This window comes from Struthio camelus, chromosome 22, assembly GCF_040807025.1.
Source record: "Struthio camelus isolate bStrCam1 chromosome 22, bStrCam1.hap1, whole genome shotgun sequence".
NCBI lineage: Eukaryota > Metazoa > Chordata > Aves > Struthioniformes > Struthionidae > Struthio > Struthio camelus.
Genome location: NC_090963.1, coordinates 4,702,895 through 4,722,519, shown reverse-complemented (window position 1 = coordinate 4,722,519; position 19,625 = coordinate 4,702,895). Strand labels below are relative to the sequence as shown.

The 19,625-nt window shown below is 43.0% G+C and overlaps 1 protein-coding gene across 5 annotated transcripts in view; it reads right to left on the bottom strand.

Moving 5' to 3' along the window:
• UBASH3B (ubiquitin associated and SH3 domain containing B) overlaps positions 1–19,625 on the bottom strand; it is an 80,943-nt gene that overhangs the window by 26,857 nt on the left and 34,461 nt on the right. For 3 of the 5 annotated variants that reach the window (XM_068916533.1, XM_068916532.1, XM_068916536.1), the window contains 3 exons: positions 2,218–2,271; positions 1,403–1,589; positions 684–882 (listed from right to left, as the gene is read on the bottom strand). In XM_068916533.1, coding sequence (XP_068772634.1) covers positions 684–882; positions 1,403–1,589; positions 2,218–2,271 — 440 coding nt within the window. Of the gene's footprint in view, positions 1–683; positions 883–1,402; positions 1,590–2,213; positions 2,272–7,368; positions 7,427–19,625 lie in introns of those variants that run through there. The other 2 variants (XM_068916535.1, XM_068916534.1) reach the window with 2 other exon arrangements.

The window sequence follows — 19,625 nt, the reverse complement described above, 5'->3', positions numbered from 1 at the left end:
TACCACTGCTTTTCTATGGGCAGCCCTAACATTCCATTTCCTGTGGGTATTAACACTGATTTGGTACTATCCACTTGCACAGTCATAGTGAAATGTCAGGCCTACCATAGGTAAGTCAGCAAGAAAGATGACCTTTGAATTGGCTACTGAGAGGAAAGTGTAGGGTTTAAAAAAAAAATGTAGTGTCGTACCCCCTAGTATCTCAGATTAAATTAGACACCTGGCCAAAGACTGCTGTTTTTTGTGCAACTGGTCATTTAAAAGGGCTTTTTTTTTTTGGATAAGTCACTTTCTTGACATGAATAAAATATCTTGACACATGGAGAATGCAGCTGATTGATTGTAAGAAGAGTAATTATTTTTTTGATGTGGCAGAGACAAATTTGACATAAGTAAAAGGAGCATTAGGACAGGGATGTTTACTGTGTACTTCATGACCAATGTGCTTCAGCCTGGCTTGGGAATGTTGGTTCTGGAAAGACAATGTTCATTTTCTGTTCTCCCTTCTTCTTACTTAGAACCAGGTTGTTATGAGACCCACTTCTGGTGTGGCTATGTCTCAGTGAGGAGCACTTCTTGGGACCTTTGCTGGGGCTGTTCCATTAGCACTTCTTTGCAAGGGTACGAGAGACAAGCCTTGACCAAGCTGTGAACATTTAGTGATTGCCTGTGTAGCCACTCACCTGCTTTAGAAGCAGCCTCTGCAGCAAAGTCTGCAGCAAATTTCTTGAGCACCTCAGCACTTTCTTCCTTGACAAAAAGCCCAATGAAGTTTGAGGATGTGTAGAGCTCCAAAGGCAGAGGGGCAGGGAATTTGCATTTCCATCGCATCACAGTGGCCTGCAGAGCTTCGGTGAGAGCATCGACCTTGCTGTCTTCACACTGCCAAAGGAAGCGGGACAGGCAGTTCTCAGGTGGAGAAGAATTGTTTCTTACATCTGTGCTTAACTCTAGCGCACTCAGTAGAGAAAGGAAAGGCTTGGGTGGGTGGGCATGAAAGGTCCACCTTTCCTGTCATGCAGTGTGAAAAAGCACAAGGGAGGAATAGGTACTTTTAGACATCATCTGCCCCTTCCCTTGTCCAAAAGCAGGATCAGCTACCCCTCGGTAACCTTCCTAGCCTCATCTGCCCAGCGCTATCTGTTCGTATGCTAATGATCACTTGAGATTATGAGAACATGGTCTTCTGCTGTTCTTTCCTGAAAATAACTTGCTTAAAAACTGATTACCTTCTCAACAAGCCCAGGCATCAGGCAGTTCTAGTAATAACCCCCTGTGAGCTCCCAAGCACAAAGCCTTCTCCAGCAACTGGATGACTCAGGTAACATATCCAGCCTGAATCTGGCAGGGACTGCTCATGAATGCATGCATAAAGGCAATAGAAAGAGGCGTTCAGGTTTACCATAAAGAACTGGCAAAGGGTGATATGTGGAAAAATGTTATGAGCTTTGTTCTTCCCACAGATCTGTTTCGACTGTTGCCAGAATTCAGACAGCTTGTGAGCCAAGGGCCCAGTGGGGCGCAGGTAAAGGACGTACTCCCGAGGCAGGGGGTCATCAAGGAATGGGTCACCCACATGGGAGAACAGCCTGAGAAAGAGAAAGTAGTGTCAGATTGACATTTAGAGGTGCTTCCCCCCCCCCCCCCCCGCCCCGGCAGCAAATCAGCTTTCCCTGTTCTCATTCCATTTCTTTTCACTGTATCAAAAGATTGACTATTATAGGTCAGGAGGAGAGATGGCAGTATCACTTGCAGCCCATTACCGCTACTAACTAATACGAAAAATTAGTTTCAAGTTTCAGACTGAGACTCGGAAGATCTAACTTGGGTCACTGCTTCTGCCTTTGTGACCTTCAGTGTACAAAATGGGAGAGAGCACTAGAAAATGCTTAAAATCTTTGAAAAGGCAGATCTCAGTTTTCTGTTTAGGCCAGCGGGGTGGAGAGTGTAATGGTTTCTCTCTCTCACCTTTTTTGGCTATTACTTGAGATCGCAAACTCCCCCAGACAAGGCTTGTCTCTTGACTGCTTATTTGCAGCGCTTAAATAACAGGTCACTAATTTTGCTAATGTTTTCCAGATATTTCCCCCATTTAAACAAATAACACTGCTTCTGTACTAACATTTCACATTCTAATGGCTAATATCTTCAAGACATAAAATTCACTGATTTCTTTCTTTTTTTTTTCTTTTTTAATATTTATTACTTCATACCAACCAGTCGCATGCTGCTTGAACACTTCTTCCACCTGTGGATGCCAGTGCTTTTTGTCTGAGGAGAGGGGAAAATAAAAAAAGAATATTTCAGCGTTACTGGATTAAACGAATGTAGTTGCATGTATTGCTTTAACTAAGCAAGACAGATATCTTTAACCTCACATTAATTGAGAGTGAAGTTCTAGCTTAATTCCTTCTAAATAGGGTTATATATTATGAATACTTACAGAAAAGCCATGAGTCAAATTTTGGGGTGAAGCCTGGGAGAGTTAAAGTAATTACAGCCATACGCCTACCCGCTGTATTGAAGTTGTAATAGGCAGTGGCAAAGAAGGGAGTAATTTATTCCCTAAATCCATGTTGGATAGGATGAGAAGGAATAAGCCTGAATTCTAGCAAGAAAGATTTAGGTTTAGCAAGTAGGAGACAGTTCGTAAGATCACATGTAGTGAAATGCTAGATTAAACTGCTTGGGGAAGGAAAGAGGGGAGTTTAGAAGTTAGGACGCGTGTTTGTGAGTCGTGTCATGGGCACACCAGTTCCTGCAAAAATAAGAGCCCTAGCAGACTCAAAAGATGTCTAAGTCATTAGCACCACAAAATATAAGTGAGTGGTTCCCGCTCTCAGATAGCCCTCGGAGGGAGGAACTTCCCCTGCAAAGCAGAAATGTCGGGACAATAGCGGAATTGTTCCTGTAGTCCTGTGTTAACGCTTAGCAAATCTGAGCTCCGGCTAGCTAATGTTGTTTGGAAGTCCTAGCTCCAGGAAGCCAGGCGGTTACCTGGGAATCCCAGCCATGACTGGAAGAGAGTCCAAGGTTTATAGCAAGTGTTGTTGAAGAGAAAAGCTTGAATGTGTAAACTAAGCATGTCGTGTGGTGTGCAGCTAGTCCTGTGTTTATTTAGCCTAATTCCGGGATTGTTTTTTGCTGATCTGATTATGGGGTGAGGGACTGGCTCGTGATTTTTCAGAAGCTTGCAGTCGGCAACACTACAGCTGTGTTATTTCCTCATAGTGTGAGGAGCCATTCTCACTGAGCTCTGTGAGCACTTGCTGGGGAAAAGCTGCACTGGTGTGTTCAGAAACCCAAGCAATACACTTTCCAGAGTGATTTCCTCTGTGGCTGCCTCTCAGACGTGCCGCTTGTCAAATCAACGTCTTTTATGTACAGGACTTATTTAAGGGGAAACCAGTACAGTACCCTAAACCATTTGAGGGATGAAGTCATGCAACCTGTTCAGTCAAAGTATGAGATATGAAGCTCTGTTTTTTCCCCTGCTTGGCCTGGTGTTTTTCTGACTAGTGAAACACCTTTGTTTCAGACCTGCAGCTATTAGCATTTAATGATCTGTTTACTGGTCACTTGCTCAGCATGAAAATCAAAAGGTTTAGATCACAAAGGGCGGACACTCTCAGTAGCACTGATGAGGATAAGTCAGCTGCCGCCAGGGGGCATAAGGCAAAGATTTTTCGGATTGGAATAACCTTCCAGAAACTGCTAGCTCTGCTCAGTCCTTGCTGCATTGAAAGTACTCTTCTTTTCCTTTCTTCCCTTTGAGACGCCTATATATCACTTTTCATTCCATTAGGAAGTCTCAAGTATTCTGTGAAGCAAGTTTTTCGGTTACAGAACAAACCAGTGCAGTGTTGTTTAATTTGTAGACACGGTGCCTTTCTAGTCAAATAACGTTTCCCAAATGCAAGACAACAGTGCTGACACGTAGTTGTGGATCAGCTCAGCTTTGTAACACTAGTGACTGCCAATGAAAAGTTCACCCAGAATCCAAAAGGCATAAGCATTTATATAGCAAAAATTGTGAATGAGAGAGGCAGAAAGGGATAGAAACATTACGGTCTTGGGGCAAAAGTCAGCCCCTCTGTTTGGCGTCAGGAGGCAAAATTTCCCGTGAACAAATGTTTTCATAGCTTCCTCCCCGAGGCAGAAAGGAGAGTATTACTTTCCAACAAGTGCTACAGGTGTAGGAGGAAGCAGGAGGTCAAATTCAGTGGGATGTTGGTTTAATCAAATTCACAATGGATGACCCCACAGCACGCACTTGTGCAAGATGGTGTGGGTGGAGGAAGGCCTAAAGGGCAGAGACTCAGACAAGAAGCCTTTGGAAGAGGCTACAGCAGGATCTCCAAGTAGTTCTCCCACAAAGCCAGAGAAAGGGAAGGGATCTTATACACTAGCAGTGCCAGAAGAGAACCTACACCCTACAAACCTGCCATACTTCAGTTACAGATGGAGGCATCTTTAACAGCGACAGACAGGGAATACATTCAGCCACTATTATACTTCATACTGAAGGTAAAGACCAGCTGCCATTCTGCACGTTAAGCAAGAGCACAGTTGAGGGACTGACAAAGACAACAGCCAGTTTTATTCTCCTGTTGTTCACGTGGCCTAAGCAGCTGTCTCCATTTTGCTTTGTGGGTCATACAGTGTGTCTCAGAGCTGCCTGCTGGCTGTTAACAACAGAAAATCTGACCGAAGACAGGAAAAGTTCTAGTTTACACCAGCCACGCTCAACCCGTAACCTGATCTTACTAAATATGGTATGTTACAGCTTAATAATAACGTGAAGACTTGCTGACATCTTTAAGCCAGAGAGAATGGCCCTGACCAAAGGGACAGGATCAGTGTATTAGAGCCTGTATTATCTGCTGCGAGAACATGTTGCTGGGTTGGTTAAAGGAAATGGGTCCAAGTGACTGCAAAGGGCCAGGAGTCATGACTCCAGGGTCTAATCCATAGCTCTAGGATTAGGGCAGCTGGGACCCTCCAGCATTCCTCACTTCTGCCTGCAGTGCAGTGCAGTATGTTCAGTGCGCCTCTGTCTCCTGTTCTGTCTGCAGTGATGACTTCGGAAGGCACTCTGAGAACCATATGGGAATATGAAATGTTACCCACTTGCTAGTAGACACGTGTTGTTGACTCAGCTGTGTTTCAGCTCTGCTCTTGCTTCCCCACCCCTTGAATATACATATTTTTGTTCATTTTGAGAGTAAGAGGAAGGCAGAAAGATAATGCTGCAAAAAAAAGGGCTGTGTTGCAAATGTGTGATTATGAAAATACTTCCTCCTGAAGCATTTTGCTGCCCTTATCTGCCAGCATTCATCTGAGATCAGTGGAGCGCCAGTCCAAGCACCTGCCTTCTAGAAGGATGTTTCTTGTACAGCCAGCATCGTTGTTTGGTCTGTTCTGTCTTGCTGACCTTTACCTAGTCTGCCTCAGGTGCATTTTGCAAACAGCCACTGCTTTGCTTTGAAAAGTAATCCTCCAAAAAGCTCTCCCTTTGCACAGCGTGGGAATCTTCCAGAGAGGTTGCTTCTTGAACAGAGCAATGTTCAGCTGCCTCACCTGACTGTCTGGCCATGGATTCTCCCTAGCCCTGTTTCATCCTTCCATTTCTGTTACGTTGTCTTTGCTCAGTTCACCTCTCCTCTCGCATAGGCTGTATCCACCTTTTAAAGCGCTATTGCAATTTGACTCTCCTAACCATAGATCTTGCCATTGAAACGTTCTATCTGTGTTGAATCCAAGGTAGTGAATTAAAAATGCACTCCCAGTGAAGCCCTGGCTTTGAAATGAGCAATTTCTACTGTTGCAAACAAGACAAGCTGGCTTTCACTTATTATTTACTCTCTCCAGACCCCAGAGCAGATCTTTGAAGGAGTCATGCACAATCTAGCAGGACTGATGATTCTGCCACCCACCCTTGTTGACTTGTTCGCTTAATGAATTGATGTTTCCTTGGAACAAATAGCACAATAGAACTCTGTTGGAATTGATTGCAGCTCCCTCTCTGTTGTCTTTGTACTCTCAGGACCCTGAAAGGGCCTTAGAAAACATTGGGCTGGGCTCCACACACTTTTGTTCATGACTGATTTCAAAAGGTGCCTATCTCCTCCATGGGGGCTGGAAACTGCCTTTTCAGTTTAATTTTCATTGCAAGGAGGAAATACCGCATAATGCTAACAAAAGCCAAGTTATATTTTTATCACAGGATTGAAGCTAAGAGACTCTCTTTTTTTATTTAGTGCTGAGCACAGTGATGAAGACTGATAGCCAGTCACAGAATAGGGCATGCGCAATTAGTCAGTCAGTCAGTCAGTCAGTTATTCAGTTAGTCACAGAATAGGGCATGCGCAGAATCCCTCCCAAATGTCTTTTCTGTACCCATTAGCCAGAAGTTAGAGAGGACCATTCCTCCAAGTGCTCTAGCTCCTAGGCCTGATCAAGACTAACCTTTTTAAAGTAGAGTACGTGAAACTAGTCGCAGCTACATTTGGACACTTCTTGAAGTGGCCTGATTATTCACAACTACTGGGTGCAGTGGGAGCTGGAAGATGGTATGCAGTTCCTGAGAAAACCAGGTCACTGACTTATGTGATTAGCCAGGGCTCAGGTGCTCAGTTCTACTCACGGTGGGTAGCAAGTGTTGACCAAATCATTGTGGCTAGCGGTTAAGAAGTGGTTTTGTGACACAGATGTACCAGTACAGAAAAAAGTCTGAAAGTAACTTATTTTTCAGAATTCACCAAACTGCCTTCACACACTTCTAGTCATGTAGCAATTATAGCCGGACTCGGACAGAAGGTGAAAAGTTTGTGTGACATTGCTAGTCCTGTGAGCAACCCAATTCCTCCATCTCCTAACGGCTGCTGCCTCTGAGATAAAGTACAGGCCGTTTATTTAACAATGGTTAAATAAATACATAATAGCAATTTGGAACAGAAAGTGAGAGAGATACTCTATCCAACCGCAAGTCTGGATATGGAGGATTTACTAGCAGTGTCTTCTAAAAGCACCGCAGGAATACACTTGGCCTCTAAGCCTGAGGTATTACAGCAGAACTAGTGTTACTGCTCTTGAATACATATTAATGAGTAAAATGGTACCCATTTTAACCCGAGCCCACTTAATGGAAGTGCACACAGCTCTGCATGCTGCAGAACTTAACTCATTACTGTTGAAGGATTTTTGGCTTCCTGCAATTTCAGCAAAAAAAAAAAGAAAAAAAGAAAAAAAAAGCAATGGGGAACACCAGTTCAGCTTGAGGAAATATATATCAATAAACATAAAGTATAATGGCAAAATTCCATTTACTTCAGAGGAAATGACTGTAATGGGGAATGATGCACTAACCGTAAAGAGAGCCTTCAGTCTCAGTAGCACCACAGCACCACATAGAAGTCCTTCCTCTCTAATCACTCAGCTTTTTTATTCTAGTCCAATTCAAAAAAAAAAAAAAAAAAAAAGAGGAGGTACAGTAGTGTGCAGGGTAAAGAACTACCACATGGAAAAGTTAATAGTACAGGAGCAAAGGGCACTACTGTGAGATGCTTCTTTTCTGCACCTGCGTTGCATTTTATCGCTTAAAAGTATGCAGTGGGAAAGATCTCTGGCTAATGTGCAAGGCACTGTGATGGGATGGGGAAGATCAGTGCTTGTTTTCCCTCACAGATTCTGTGCATGATCCTGGACTGGGGGTGAAGCCATGCGCTACGGCTGTGCAGGGCTCTTCGTCTCCATCCTGGGCAAGCCTTAGCTGCAGTGGCTAGAGAGCTGCAAGCCCTAAGAGCTAGCCCTTTAGGTACACACAGTGCAGAGACGCTGCTACCGCTGCAGGCAGCCGCCTCTCTGCCTCACTCCTCACACATTCAAATGTGCAAAGGCTGAGTCACACAGCTGGTTTGAACCCTTGGGTCCAGACAGCCTGTTTGTTATCCAGAAGCGATGTTTAATTCCTATAAAGTTGGCCCCTCGGGCTGCTGTTTAGAACAGAATTTCCCTATTTCCATTAGCTCTTCTCTTGCCGCAATAAGCGGATTCATACCCTGCCGCCAGGACGACTGACCTCCCTATATTCATAAGAGGGAGCTTGCTCTAATATTCGTGCCTGCTCACAGAGGCGAGAGAGAATGCTAACAACAGTCTCTACCTCAGATCCACCTACGAGTTGTCTTCCTACAGAAGCACCAAGGGATTTGTGAATGAGGAAGAATGGAGGCCGCCTGTAAAAGAAAGAAAGGGAATGACTATAGCTTCCCTTTTATTATGTGCCTCAAGCCTAGACAAACTTCTTATCTATGAACAAAACTCCTTGGAGGGATGAATTCACCATTTCAAGTAGCCCTAAATCTTTGGCCCATAAAATATTTAGCTGTGTAAATAAAGATTTGTTGGAAACTGCATTAAAAATGATGGAAGAACTTGGCTCTCATCATCATTAGGTTCAGTTTGAAGCTGCCTGACGTGATAAGATAGGAATTATGGATCACATTTTACGCCAAATTAGGTTGTTTGTAAGAGGAATGCTGTGAAGTAGAATATTTTTGTTAGGATTATAAAATAGTCACTTTTATTTTTGCTTGCTTATCTATATTTATACTTTTTCAGTAGGTATTTATGTAAGTATGTATTTAAATAGTATACCTATCTGTTTACAATTTGTCTTTTTTCGGTCTGTGTTGGCTTATTGTAAAAGAATAGAATCCAAACACCGGCTCACCCCAGGGAATGACATCAGGAAAAAAGATGCAGTTCCAGTTGCTGTTTGGAGCATGCTTTTCAACCTGGGTACAGGTTGGAAGCCTAATAGTTAATTACCCCTTTAACTTACATGTCACACTCAGCACTGGTACAGAAGGTCCTAAATTCAAATCCTGTCGTATAGCAATATGTGAAGGCAAGCTGTTACAAATTCTTGGCAAACAGTAGATTTCCCAGCTTTTTTGTGTATGCTTGTTTCCAAATTCTCCATCAAATGACCTTTACAGATTTCTTCGTTTTTGCAGTTTTCATCAAATCGTTTATCCCGTTAGCAGCACAGTAATGGAACTGTGTCTATTTTAGGCTTTCAATAAAGGGTTGCACATGGAAGAACAATTTTGCAAGTAAAATTTCACCTAGGTGCTGCACAAGCAGGTTTGGCCATGGTGAGGTGTTCTTTCCAGGTGGTCTGAAGTGGGTTATTCAAATGCGTTCCTTTGAATACTCAATACTCAGAATCCAGTTGGTCACCAAAACTCATGAGATATTGTTTCTGTTCTCATTTGGGTGACCTGACTTCTATAAATAGGGACAGGACGTGAAAATATCGCTATGGATCGAGTTCCTGTTTAGGATGTGGGTTGTGTATGTTCCTTTTCTGCAGTCTGGGAAAAAAAAAAATTACTCAGGTATTTTTGCAAGGAAGAAACCACCCGATTGCAACCTTAGTGCATGCCAGGAGAAAAACATTTTTCTTCCTTTCACTGAGCTTTGGCTCAATCCCTCAAACATTACCTTAGCTTATTCTTCTGCTGCTTTTCACGCATGATGTAGTACATAAAGTCCTCCTCACGTTTAACTGAGTGACTCTAATTGCAGCTACATCCTCCGCAATACAGGAGTTCATTGCTCTATGCTGAGATCCACTTGAGAACACGCAGTTCGGTACAACATCCTCAATTTAGGTCAGCGAATGCTATAAGCGGATCACAGCTATGTAAAGACCCAGGTCCTTTCTGAAGTACAGAACTTTCAGAGGAGTACAAGGAACTGCATGACTGCACAGTGGCTACAGAGACAGCAAGATTTCAAACTGTGCCATATCCTGCAGGTCACATAAATATTTATAGAAGGTGCCTAACAGCATGATAAGGCTCAGTGGTTCTCCTCCTCCTCCTCCTTCCCAAGCGCCGCCGCTTACTCCCAATTATTGAATACCAAAGTCAAGTAATAGGAAAGAGAGAGAACTGGGAAACACTGCTAGAAATAAGTCTGGGAAGTGTGCTGCTGTGTATTTCTAGTTTCCATAATTTGAAATGTTCTTTTTTTCAGAGGACAGTCCAGCTGGCAAACTGCAGTCTGGCCACATGATGATGACAACTATTTTTAAGTGCAAAGACTGAGGGCCTGGGTGTGTGTCTATGTTTTATGTGTTCTTTCTTTCTTTCTTTCTTTCTTTCTTAGTTATGTACGATTTTGAAGGCAGATTTTTCCCCCCCTTCTTTAGCTCATGTGCACTAAGTCATTCCTTAATCCTCTGCTTAGCCAGCTTGTTAAAGCAAAAAAGAGGGAAGTACAGCCTCATAAAAAGCATCCAGGATAAAGAGAGGAATGTAGCAGCCATTTAACATTTTTAGAGAGAGAGACACAGTTTAAAAAGGAAACAGGATATTACTTTCTTTAGAACAGTAATAGTACGGCTTTTCATGGCGTGGGCTGAGATGTCATAAGTCTTGAGTTCTCAGTTGCTAGCCACTCCACAAGGTCCCTGCGTGGTGGCGGATGAACAGTGCTCAGGTATTTTGACTGATTTGAATTGGTCACACACCATCGAAATTCCTCTGTCCTCCTTTTGTCACTTCAACTCTAAAATGAAAATAAAACTCCCCTTGTTTAGTTAGATTGTAAGGTCTTTGAGAAAGGGGCTCTCCAGGTATTTACGCAACTTGTAGCTCAATAGGCCTCTGAGTAGCTTAGGATCTTAAATGGCTCTTACAAAAATATATAGATATTACCATTATTTGTTTTTAATCACTGCAGTGCCCGGCTTCAGGTGATTAAAAAAAAATCATGAATTTTGCTTAAAATCACGATATTGTTTTTCTTACTAGTTTTTGTAATCACCTCAGCTGGGTGATTCACAAAGGTTCAAAATTTTGATGCAGAACAAGCACTGGAAAAGAGTGATGGGGATAATGAAGACAGCTAATGACTGCCTTTGTTAAAGGGTTTACAGAATTCTGAATATTAGAAAAATCCTCAAATATGGGTAATACACATAATTTCAAATAGAAGGTGGTTAAAAATGGAGCACATTCAGCAGAGGCTCATCTCCTTCAAATACTTACTTTGAATACCAGTCAGACTGCTGCAGAGTGACCAAGATTTTATTATTCAAATATTTAGCACAGTGCAGGAGAGCAGGAGCTTTTATTCCAATACTGTTAATGCATTTTTAGCTAACCAGGAAGACAAAGTCTTTGTAAGGAGCCAAATTAGAGGTTTAAGTATGCTCAAATGTACCATCTGGAGTTTCAGTGATAGCCAGAAAAGGAAGCAGTTGTCACGCTGATTGGAAATAAGTAAGTTCCCTCACAGTGTTCAAGACAAACATGATGCTTTCTTCCTTCTAACTGTTGTTCTTCCTATACAGAAATGACTTGGAACAGAACAGAGATTTGCTGCATCTCTGTTCTCTATACCAAGGTCCTCTTATTGTTAGGGCCCTTTTTTTCCTATCACAGGCAGCTTTTAGGCAGAGCGTGGGTCTGCCACACGGCTTGCCAGGGCAAAAAGATGGGCCAGGTGGTTGTTTGTGGCACTTGGTGCCTTGTGAATGCTGTTCAACATGTGAATCACAGTTGTCTCTCTGCCACTTCATGTGCACCTGCCTCTCCATCTGTCATCTCTTCCTCTTATGCGAGAATTATATGGCTCTTGTGTTTGGCGGCTGTCTTTTCATCAGGTATGTCTGCAGCGCCTAGCACAGCTCCAGCTGGAATCACTAGGAACTGCTGCCATAAAACTAAGAAATAGTCACGGCAGTGGAGCACGTCACACATACCCTAATTCACAGAGGAGGAGCTAGGATGTGGAGAGACACTGAACTATCTAACATCACTAAGTCACAGAAGAGGGGAAGATTTTGCTGTGGATGCGCTGACATGCCATGCTCGCCTGGCTCTCAGGCGCCTCAGAGAGAGGGGTACTTGTTTTTGTGCCCCCAGTTCCTTAAGGCAGCCCCTCTTTACTCTTTCATATATAGAATTTTTTGTTATTATTATGCAGGTCTTTCGGAAGAAGAAGAAAAGAATCTGCCACAACTAGCACTTTAAAGTGCCAGTGTTAACATTTTCCAGCTTCTTGGGGTTTCAAAACAGGAAGTTTGGGGGTGGTGCAGTTGCACAATTTGCCAGAAAGCTGTTGTTCTCTGAAGTCGGTCGCACTGGGCTGTACCAGGAACCTCAGTTATACGAGCTGCGAAGTCCTTGACTTTCTGGGATGAAGTCTGAATGAGATAGGAGGAGGTCTTAATGCGCTGCTCCCACTATCAGTAGTGGGAGCCCCGTGGTTTTAGCTCCTCTTGACTGCCAATGGAGCATGGAGCATGTATCCACAGAGATACAGTAAACCAGCTATGGGGAAGCCTTCCCAGCCCAACAGAGAGGAAACTGGTGGAGATAACATAGGCCAACATCAAGATGACATAGCTAAACACTGAAAACAAAGCATTGAGCTACTCAGTTTGAAGCTTGTGATGAAACTTGTGAACCAAACTTCTTTCTAGATCAGAGTCTAGATCTTTGTGTCATGCATCAGAGAGAGAGTTTGAACGTTTGGCTCGGCTTGCTCTGACTTGACAGCAGTGAAATTTGCACTAAACTGGCCGTGAATGTGTGCACAACAAGCACTCCCAAAAGGTTGTTCACGGAAGGTGGCGCATCAGGCTGGGGCCTGTATAGCCAAACCATTCACTGCTTCAGTTCATTTCCATCTGGTAGATGTGAGAGATATCACAATTCCATCTATCCGTGAGTTTCCCAGTAAGCTTCACAGTGTAAGGCTTCGTGATCTGCACTCTGGAAATATCTGGAACTTAGTATTAAAGACAGTCATTAATATCAAAGCAATGACATCTGGAGATTAGTCTGCAGAAACATCTATATGCCAGAGACAGAAGAGTTAAGACACCCGTATCTGACATCTGGACTCAGCCAGCTTAATTCTGTATTCCTTGCACTAGTCAGTCTTTGCATTATTTCTTGCTCTTCAGAGAACCTAGGTATATTCACTCTAACACCTCCTTTTTGTCTCAAGTAGTTGTTTTCTCTTCCTTAGGGGCAGTGTCTGTTTATCATGAGGGAACTTATATGTTGTATGTACACATGGACTCGCAACTTTGCTGAAAAGGCAAACCCCAGAGACAGAAAATGAGAAGTAGATGCCCAGCAAGAAGCTAACCATGATCTCACACCTAAAATAGACTCACACAAAGCAATAAGGAGGAAGTCTAAAATTAAGGAAGGTGGAAGGAAGAAGGGTGGGGTGCTCAGATAGTTGGGTTAAAGGCAAAAAGAGAGACTCAAAATAGTCTGCTCTAGACAGCTGTTTAGGAAAATTTTTAAGCCTTGTTATTTTTAATGGTGTAACTATTTCAACAATTTTAAATAAATATTCCTTGGAGACTGTTTCTTGCCTTCTAGGTAGGTCCAAGTTACATCAGCATTGGTATGGGAGACTTGGGGAAGAAACCCAAAGTGCTGTAGGTAATCGGGGAAAGGAGGGTTAATGAATGAAGGCACGAGGTGCACTTCTCACTGAATCAGGGCCGAAACAACACCCCTAAACAGTGTTGGCAGCTGCGAGCACCATGGTACTGGAAGCTCCATCTTTGGGCGAGACACCACTCAGAGGTCTCAGTTTCTTTCCTCAGAGGTTTTGAAATATGTGGTTAAACAAGCAAGTTAAAGGTAATGTCAAAGTTTCCATTAGAAAAAAGAAGTTAGCTAGCAAGCTCTGGTCTGCGTTTCAATGTGGGTAACTGTATTTGGTCTCCTTCAAATCCCTCTGTAGTCCTGAACCGCTGTTTGTCTTCGCTAGTTGTGCTGAGCTCTCTGACGTACTCCTGCAGATTAGTACATCAGGAAAGCTGTGGTAGAATGCAGCTATATCAAACACTTTGGTGTAGATGTTTCCATTATCTCTGCTTTGGTTTGTCTCTTTTATTTCTTGTTGCAAGAGGAGTACGTTTAGGCAAAAGGAGATGATTTTGAGAGTCTTGCGCATGGAAGTAATGAGGGAGATCCAAATCTGAATGAAGCATTACTGTGTTAGTATCTGCCTTTTTCCGCTTATCCCGCTTTACCAACCTCAAGTGGCAGAAACTATAGAAATGCGCTGTACAATTATTTTGCTGTTGTAAAATTAATTCCAATGAGAAGTTTGTAACTTGGCCAGGCTTGAGTCTGAGATACCAGGTTATATATTAAAAATGTCCCTATAGAGTCTATTTAAGCTATTTGGGATTTTTACATGAGGTCACAGTCTAGCAAAGAGTCTCTGAAAGGTGTAAATATTAACTGTGGAAGGGTTAAAAAAAAAGCCACATTAAAAAATATATATATTTGAAGTTTAAAAGAGAACAGGAAATGAGGAGTTGTGATAAGGGTAAAAACTGAGAAGCACTGAGATAAAGAAGCGTCTAAGAGTATGATGAGAAAACTTTGTCAGAGACTGGGAATATTTCCATGCATACTTTTCTTATAGCCAGTGATGAACTAGTATACAGTCCTGCCAGTTTTCCCCGATGCATATAGTCTTTATTCCTGTATCTGGTGATACTGACCTAAACAAGAGACCGCTCCCAAAGCAGAGCCTACTTACAGGACTACTGTTTGCACAATAAATAAATGAATTCCAAAAAGGAAGGTAAAAAATCAAATCTGGAAGACCTTAGCGAAACCTGGATTCAGGAATCATCCCCCTGCCAAGGAGTACTTATGTGTAGATTTAGCTTCAAGCATGTACTTACAGACTTCAGTGAGGTATAAGCACATGGTAACTGCTCTTCTGCAAAGCATGTGCTGAAATGTTATCCCATAGCAAGGCTTTGGGTGCGTTCTTTCTTCCAGTGGAATTTCCAAGGATTTCAAAACAAGTGTTTGCCAAAGTAAAAGTAATTTTTTTCTCTTTACTGAAGACCTGGGGTTTTGATGCTAGCAAGTAACAAATGGTGTGTAGTTGCTAGAGCAGAATGGTACTTACTAAAAAAAAAAAAAAACCCGACCAACGGTCTGTTAACAACCTTCAGCCCAGCACATCATCCACATGGCCCCACTCCGTAAACACACGTTGCTGAGGCATCCGGGAATGCAACCGTCCCTTACAACTCTGGGATTCTCCTTGATCCAGTTCACAGCCCTGAATTAAGGGCTCCCAAATCTCCTGGGTATTGTGATATACTGGTTACTCTAGCACTCAGTTCTCAGCTCTGCTAATGTTTGTGGAAGAATAACTTCACCTTTCTGTGCTCTGAGATGGCTGTTTAACATGGTAAAATGCCCTCTGCAGCTACAGTACACTCCAGTGTCTGGCACAGTGGGGTTCAGCTCTCAGGAGGGCACAGCTACAGCACAGATCATAAAGTATCAGATCAGTGTGTCTCATCCCCAGTCACTTCAGTCTCTTCTGAGTTATCTGAGTAAACAGAAGTAGTGTCAGGCCTTAGAAAGTGCTCAGCACACAGTTTCATCTGATCACAAGGGATGGGAATTCCCAGGGGCTAAGCACTGCTGAAAACCTGCCACCTTTACAGGGCTGGCCGTAAAGATGCTCAACTCCTACATGTTGCATCCCCCCTGCACGTAGGGAATCAATGTGAAGCGAGTCCCACAATCTAGCTCTGTCTCCTTCCTCCTCTCGCCATTATCATTTTATTTTCTGACAGCTAAGAAGTCAGGTACTGAGAGCAATAGGGAGATAACTCCTAGCTTCTGTTTCCTGCACGGAGCTCATTTTATTAACCCGTACACAAGAGGATCAGAGACACAGCCTGGCCTGTCTCCTGCTTCCTCTAGTCGTATGCTTGGCCAATATGACTGCTGATGTTTTGGGATTGCTCAGTTGCCTAAAAGCTGGGAGATTTGGGGCTTCCCTTTTGTAAAGAGCTTTGACCATAAGGATTCTCAGATGAGATGTGCTGTCTGAGTATGAAGTATTTTTTCTCTGCCTTAACAGTCGCCTTGCCTTAACGTTTTATCAGAAGCGTATCTCCCACGTGGGGGCACGCCTCATCCTATTGCTAGTGTTGTGTAGGAGGCCAAGTTTTAGATGCTTGCCTTGAAGACCTTGTTATCCAGATTGATCTTTTCAGGCAGGTGTCGTTAGACAGACAGACACACATACGCACTAGCATCACCTTGTTTTCGCAGTGTAGATCTCCCCCGCTCTGAAGTATAAGTACTGATGTGGGGGTGTATTTCTAAAATTATTCACGATGCAAATGTTTTACAACTGATCCCCATCTTACTTATTTTGCATGAGTGTCTGATATCTTGAAAGCACACTAAGAAGTGCAAATTATTTCTTAAACGCAGTTGGAACTCTAACAGTATGGCAGCTTTTCTCTCCATCACGCTGACTAGGCAACCTGTTCTGTGCTGTATGTCACTGATCTGCTTACGCTGCTTGCTATCCAGACAGCTGTCACTAACAGCAGCATTAGCGAGTGCAGCATGTCAGTAGTGGTACCCAGGAAAAGCATCTTGGAGTGTTGGTACTGCAAAATAATAGCTATGCTTAGAGCAACCCCTTCCCCCCCCCCCCCCCCGCCCTCCGAATGGGTTCTTGGGAGCTGAAATAAGAAAGAGCTATAAATTAAATGAGTGACAGGCACTAAGCGTGGAAAAGGATTGGCTCTAAAGTCCCCTTGGTTTTTAAAGACTCCTCTGCTATTCGGGCTTGTATGATCATGTTGGAGTACCCAGACTGACATGAGCTTCCTTCTCAATAAGTTTTGAAGAAGTACCTTGAGAAAAAAAGGCAAGAAAGGAGAATACCAAATATCAGTTACGAATAACTTCCTGCTGTAAATTTCAGAGCGGCTGACACCAAAGACTGTATCATCATGCATGTAAATCACTGTAAATCATGCATGTAAAGGGTGCTGTAAGAGGTGGGACAGTCCTCCTGGATTTCAGTTTCTTGCCCCCCAGTCTCAGTCTTCCAAGAGACAAACTCGGTTCAGTGCATTTCACAGAAGAGAAGGCTGCAGCCCTGCTTTTGGGCCTGCTGAGCCTTGCTTTTTGAATGCAAATACTGTCAGGTAGTCACTGCCCCTTTCATTTGCTGCCCTGTAGTTTGCAGCTTGAGTCAGCTGCAGACCATCACCAAACTAGGAGACAGGCTTAGAGATCCTCAGATTAAAGCAAACAAACCACAGAATTTTAGGTAGAAGTTGGAAAAAATGATGCCTCTCCTCAAAAAATTCAAAAAATTCAAAAAGAATAAATTGTCATTTCTTCTTGCATTTTTTTCTAGGTTTTAAATTTTTGGGATATCTTGGGACTGAATTTCAAGCTTTTCTCTTCTCTGGTTCTCAAAAGAACTGAAGCTTATAGGATTGTGCTGCATATATATGTGTGCGTGCACACATGCATGTGTGTATCTATCTGAGTCTCTCCAACTCCCTGCAATAGCTTCTAAACCTACTAGTAAATTGAAACCCAGTGTGACAGAGAGAGAGAGAGATCAAGGATATTTTATATCTTGCAGCTTCTGTAAAAATAGGTTCCTGGATAGCCATAAGAAATCTTAGCAGTGCACTAGCTGGCAAAGATTGTGAGGTGAGCTTACTTGTTATTAGACATCAGAGGATCCTCACAGAAGCAAGTCCTAAGAAATGAGGACTCATGAGAAAAGCATCAACCATCAGAAAGACATCTGCCCAAAACTAGGCTTGGTGAGTTATTGCATTCCTGGAGCTGCTTGTTCAAAGACACTTAAGGTTCAAAGAGGCATGCTCTATACAATTGTCTGCCATAGATCCACCAAGGTAGGCAGGGCTTTTATGCAGACAGTGAAAACCCTAGCAAGATCAGAACTCTACAAGAGTTTAGATCTGAAAGTGGATAAACTATACACCATAAGCACTTCTGTACCGCCACAGTTGCAGATAGCCTGGGAAAGTTTTGCAGAAATGACTGTCCTGGGAAAGCTGAAAGAGCAGAACACGTGTGTTTCAACAAAGATGTACGTGTCTTGGGGATCCCATGACTACAGGAGCTAAGGCCCAGAGAAAATCCCCAAATATAACAAGGCAGTTGGCAGTGCTGCCCTTGCCTTCACTGGTGGCCTCCTAGTTCCAGATCCACAGGCTCCCATGCTCTGAGTGCTAGTGATTGCCTTTTTGTGTGTGTACAGGGAAGTGAGATAAGTAACCTTGGCCTCAGTTCTTCCCTGTTCTCTGAACGGACCTGCTTCTGCTAACCTCTGACTGCTCCTACCTTTCAACTATTTCACACAACACCCTGGCAAGTACAGATAAGAAAGCTCCATGAAATGTTAATTACTGTGTGAATGCAAGAGCATTCTCCTCTGTCTCCCGGTGTCCCTTTGTCTGTGGCAATATATGATTTCAGACTGCAGCTGAAAACAGACCTTTCTCAGTGCTTTCCTCTTTGCCTCTCATGCAGATTAACATTTAACACTTTTATCTCTGCAAGGCATGTTGGTGGACATTCTGTATGAGGTGCAAATAAATGGCACAGAGTGAGGCTGAAGTGACTCTAAGGGCAAATTCTGTTGGTAGGTGACAGACCTCAGCATCATTTCCGGCTACTCAATATTTATTCTTTCCTAGGCTAAGGTTCTGGGATATTTGCAGATGGTAAGCCCAGTTCTGCATGGATTCCTGTGCAGACAGACTGAGCTGCACAGATATTGCTGCATTCTGTATGAAAAATACACGTTCCGTGCGCTAAACTGCATCAAGAGCATGAGATTTTCAAAAAAGCTCAGCATTAGCCTAATTTTGCTCCCAGCGGCATTGAACGAGGCAAAATTAGGCTAGAGCTGAGCTTCTGAAAGCTGCCAAGCTATCTTCTTCTTGCTGTAGTTGTCTAAAAATAAGGAGTCCAATTAAATCAACAGCAGTACAAAGTATGAGGGAATGTATAATTAATTAAGGAAATCAAAGGCTGTCTTACAGCATTGATCAGCATTTAGCAATCCTGCCACTAGCTCTTGTTCTTTTCATTCTTCCTTTTTAATCAGTGATTATTGTTGTATCTCCTTACATTACAGTCACATATTCTGGTAGTATTTCAATGTGACTGCTGTTCCTTGGGAGCAGTAAGCTTAGTCACAGGAGAAAAATGAAAAATATCAGTAAAAGATGAAAGAAAAAAAATCTGTTATGAACTCAAACACTGATCCTGACATCAGGATCTCTGATATCAGGAGCCCTGATATCAGTGAAGGATAAAAATTTACTCTGTGATGAAGTCAAGGCCTTCGTTTACAGCACAACCCTGTCAAGAAGCAAAGCTTGAGAGATAACAAGTTACATGTCCAAGTAAGTTATCTGCCCTGTAGAGTTGTGGGAATGGGAGTGAGGGGAGGTGCGCTAGCTCAGAGCCATTGCTTTCTAGCAGTGTGTAGCACTGGCCCCCCCCCCCAAAAAAAAAGAAAAAAAAGATTTTTTCCCCCCGTTCTACAAGGGAGGTTAAGGTGGCCGTCTGTCAGCACGAGACTTTGTTACTTCCCAAATGTTAGACATTTTTCTTCTTCCTGTGCAGTGTGAAGAGAGCTAGAGAGAAAGTTTTCTTTTCAGTTATCCCGGCAGAAATACACAGTAACTTTGCTGGATTCACAGCAAACTGGAGTGACTCCCCTTGGGTTGCCAGGAGCAG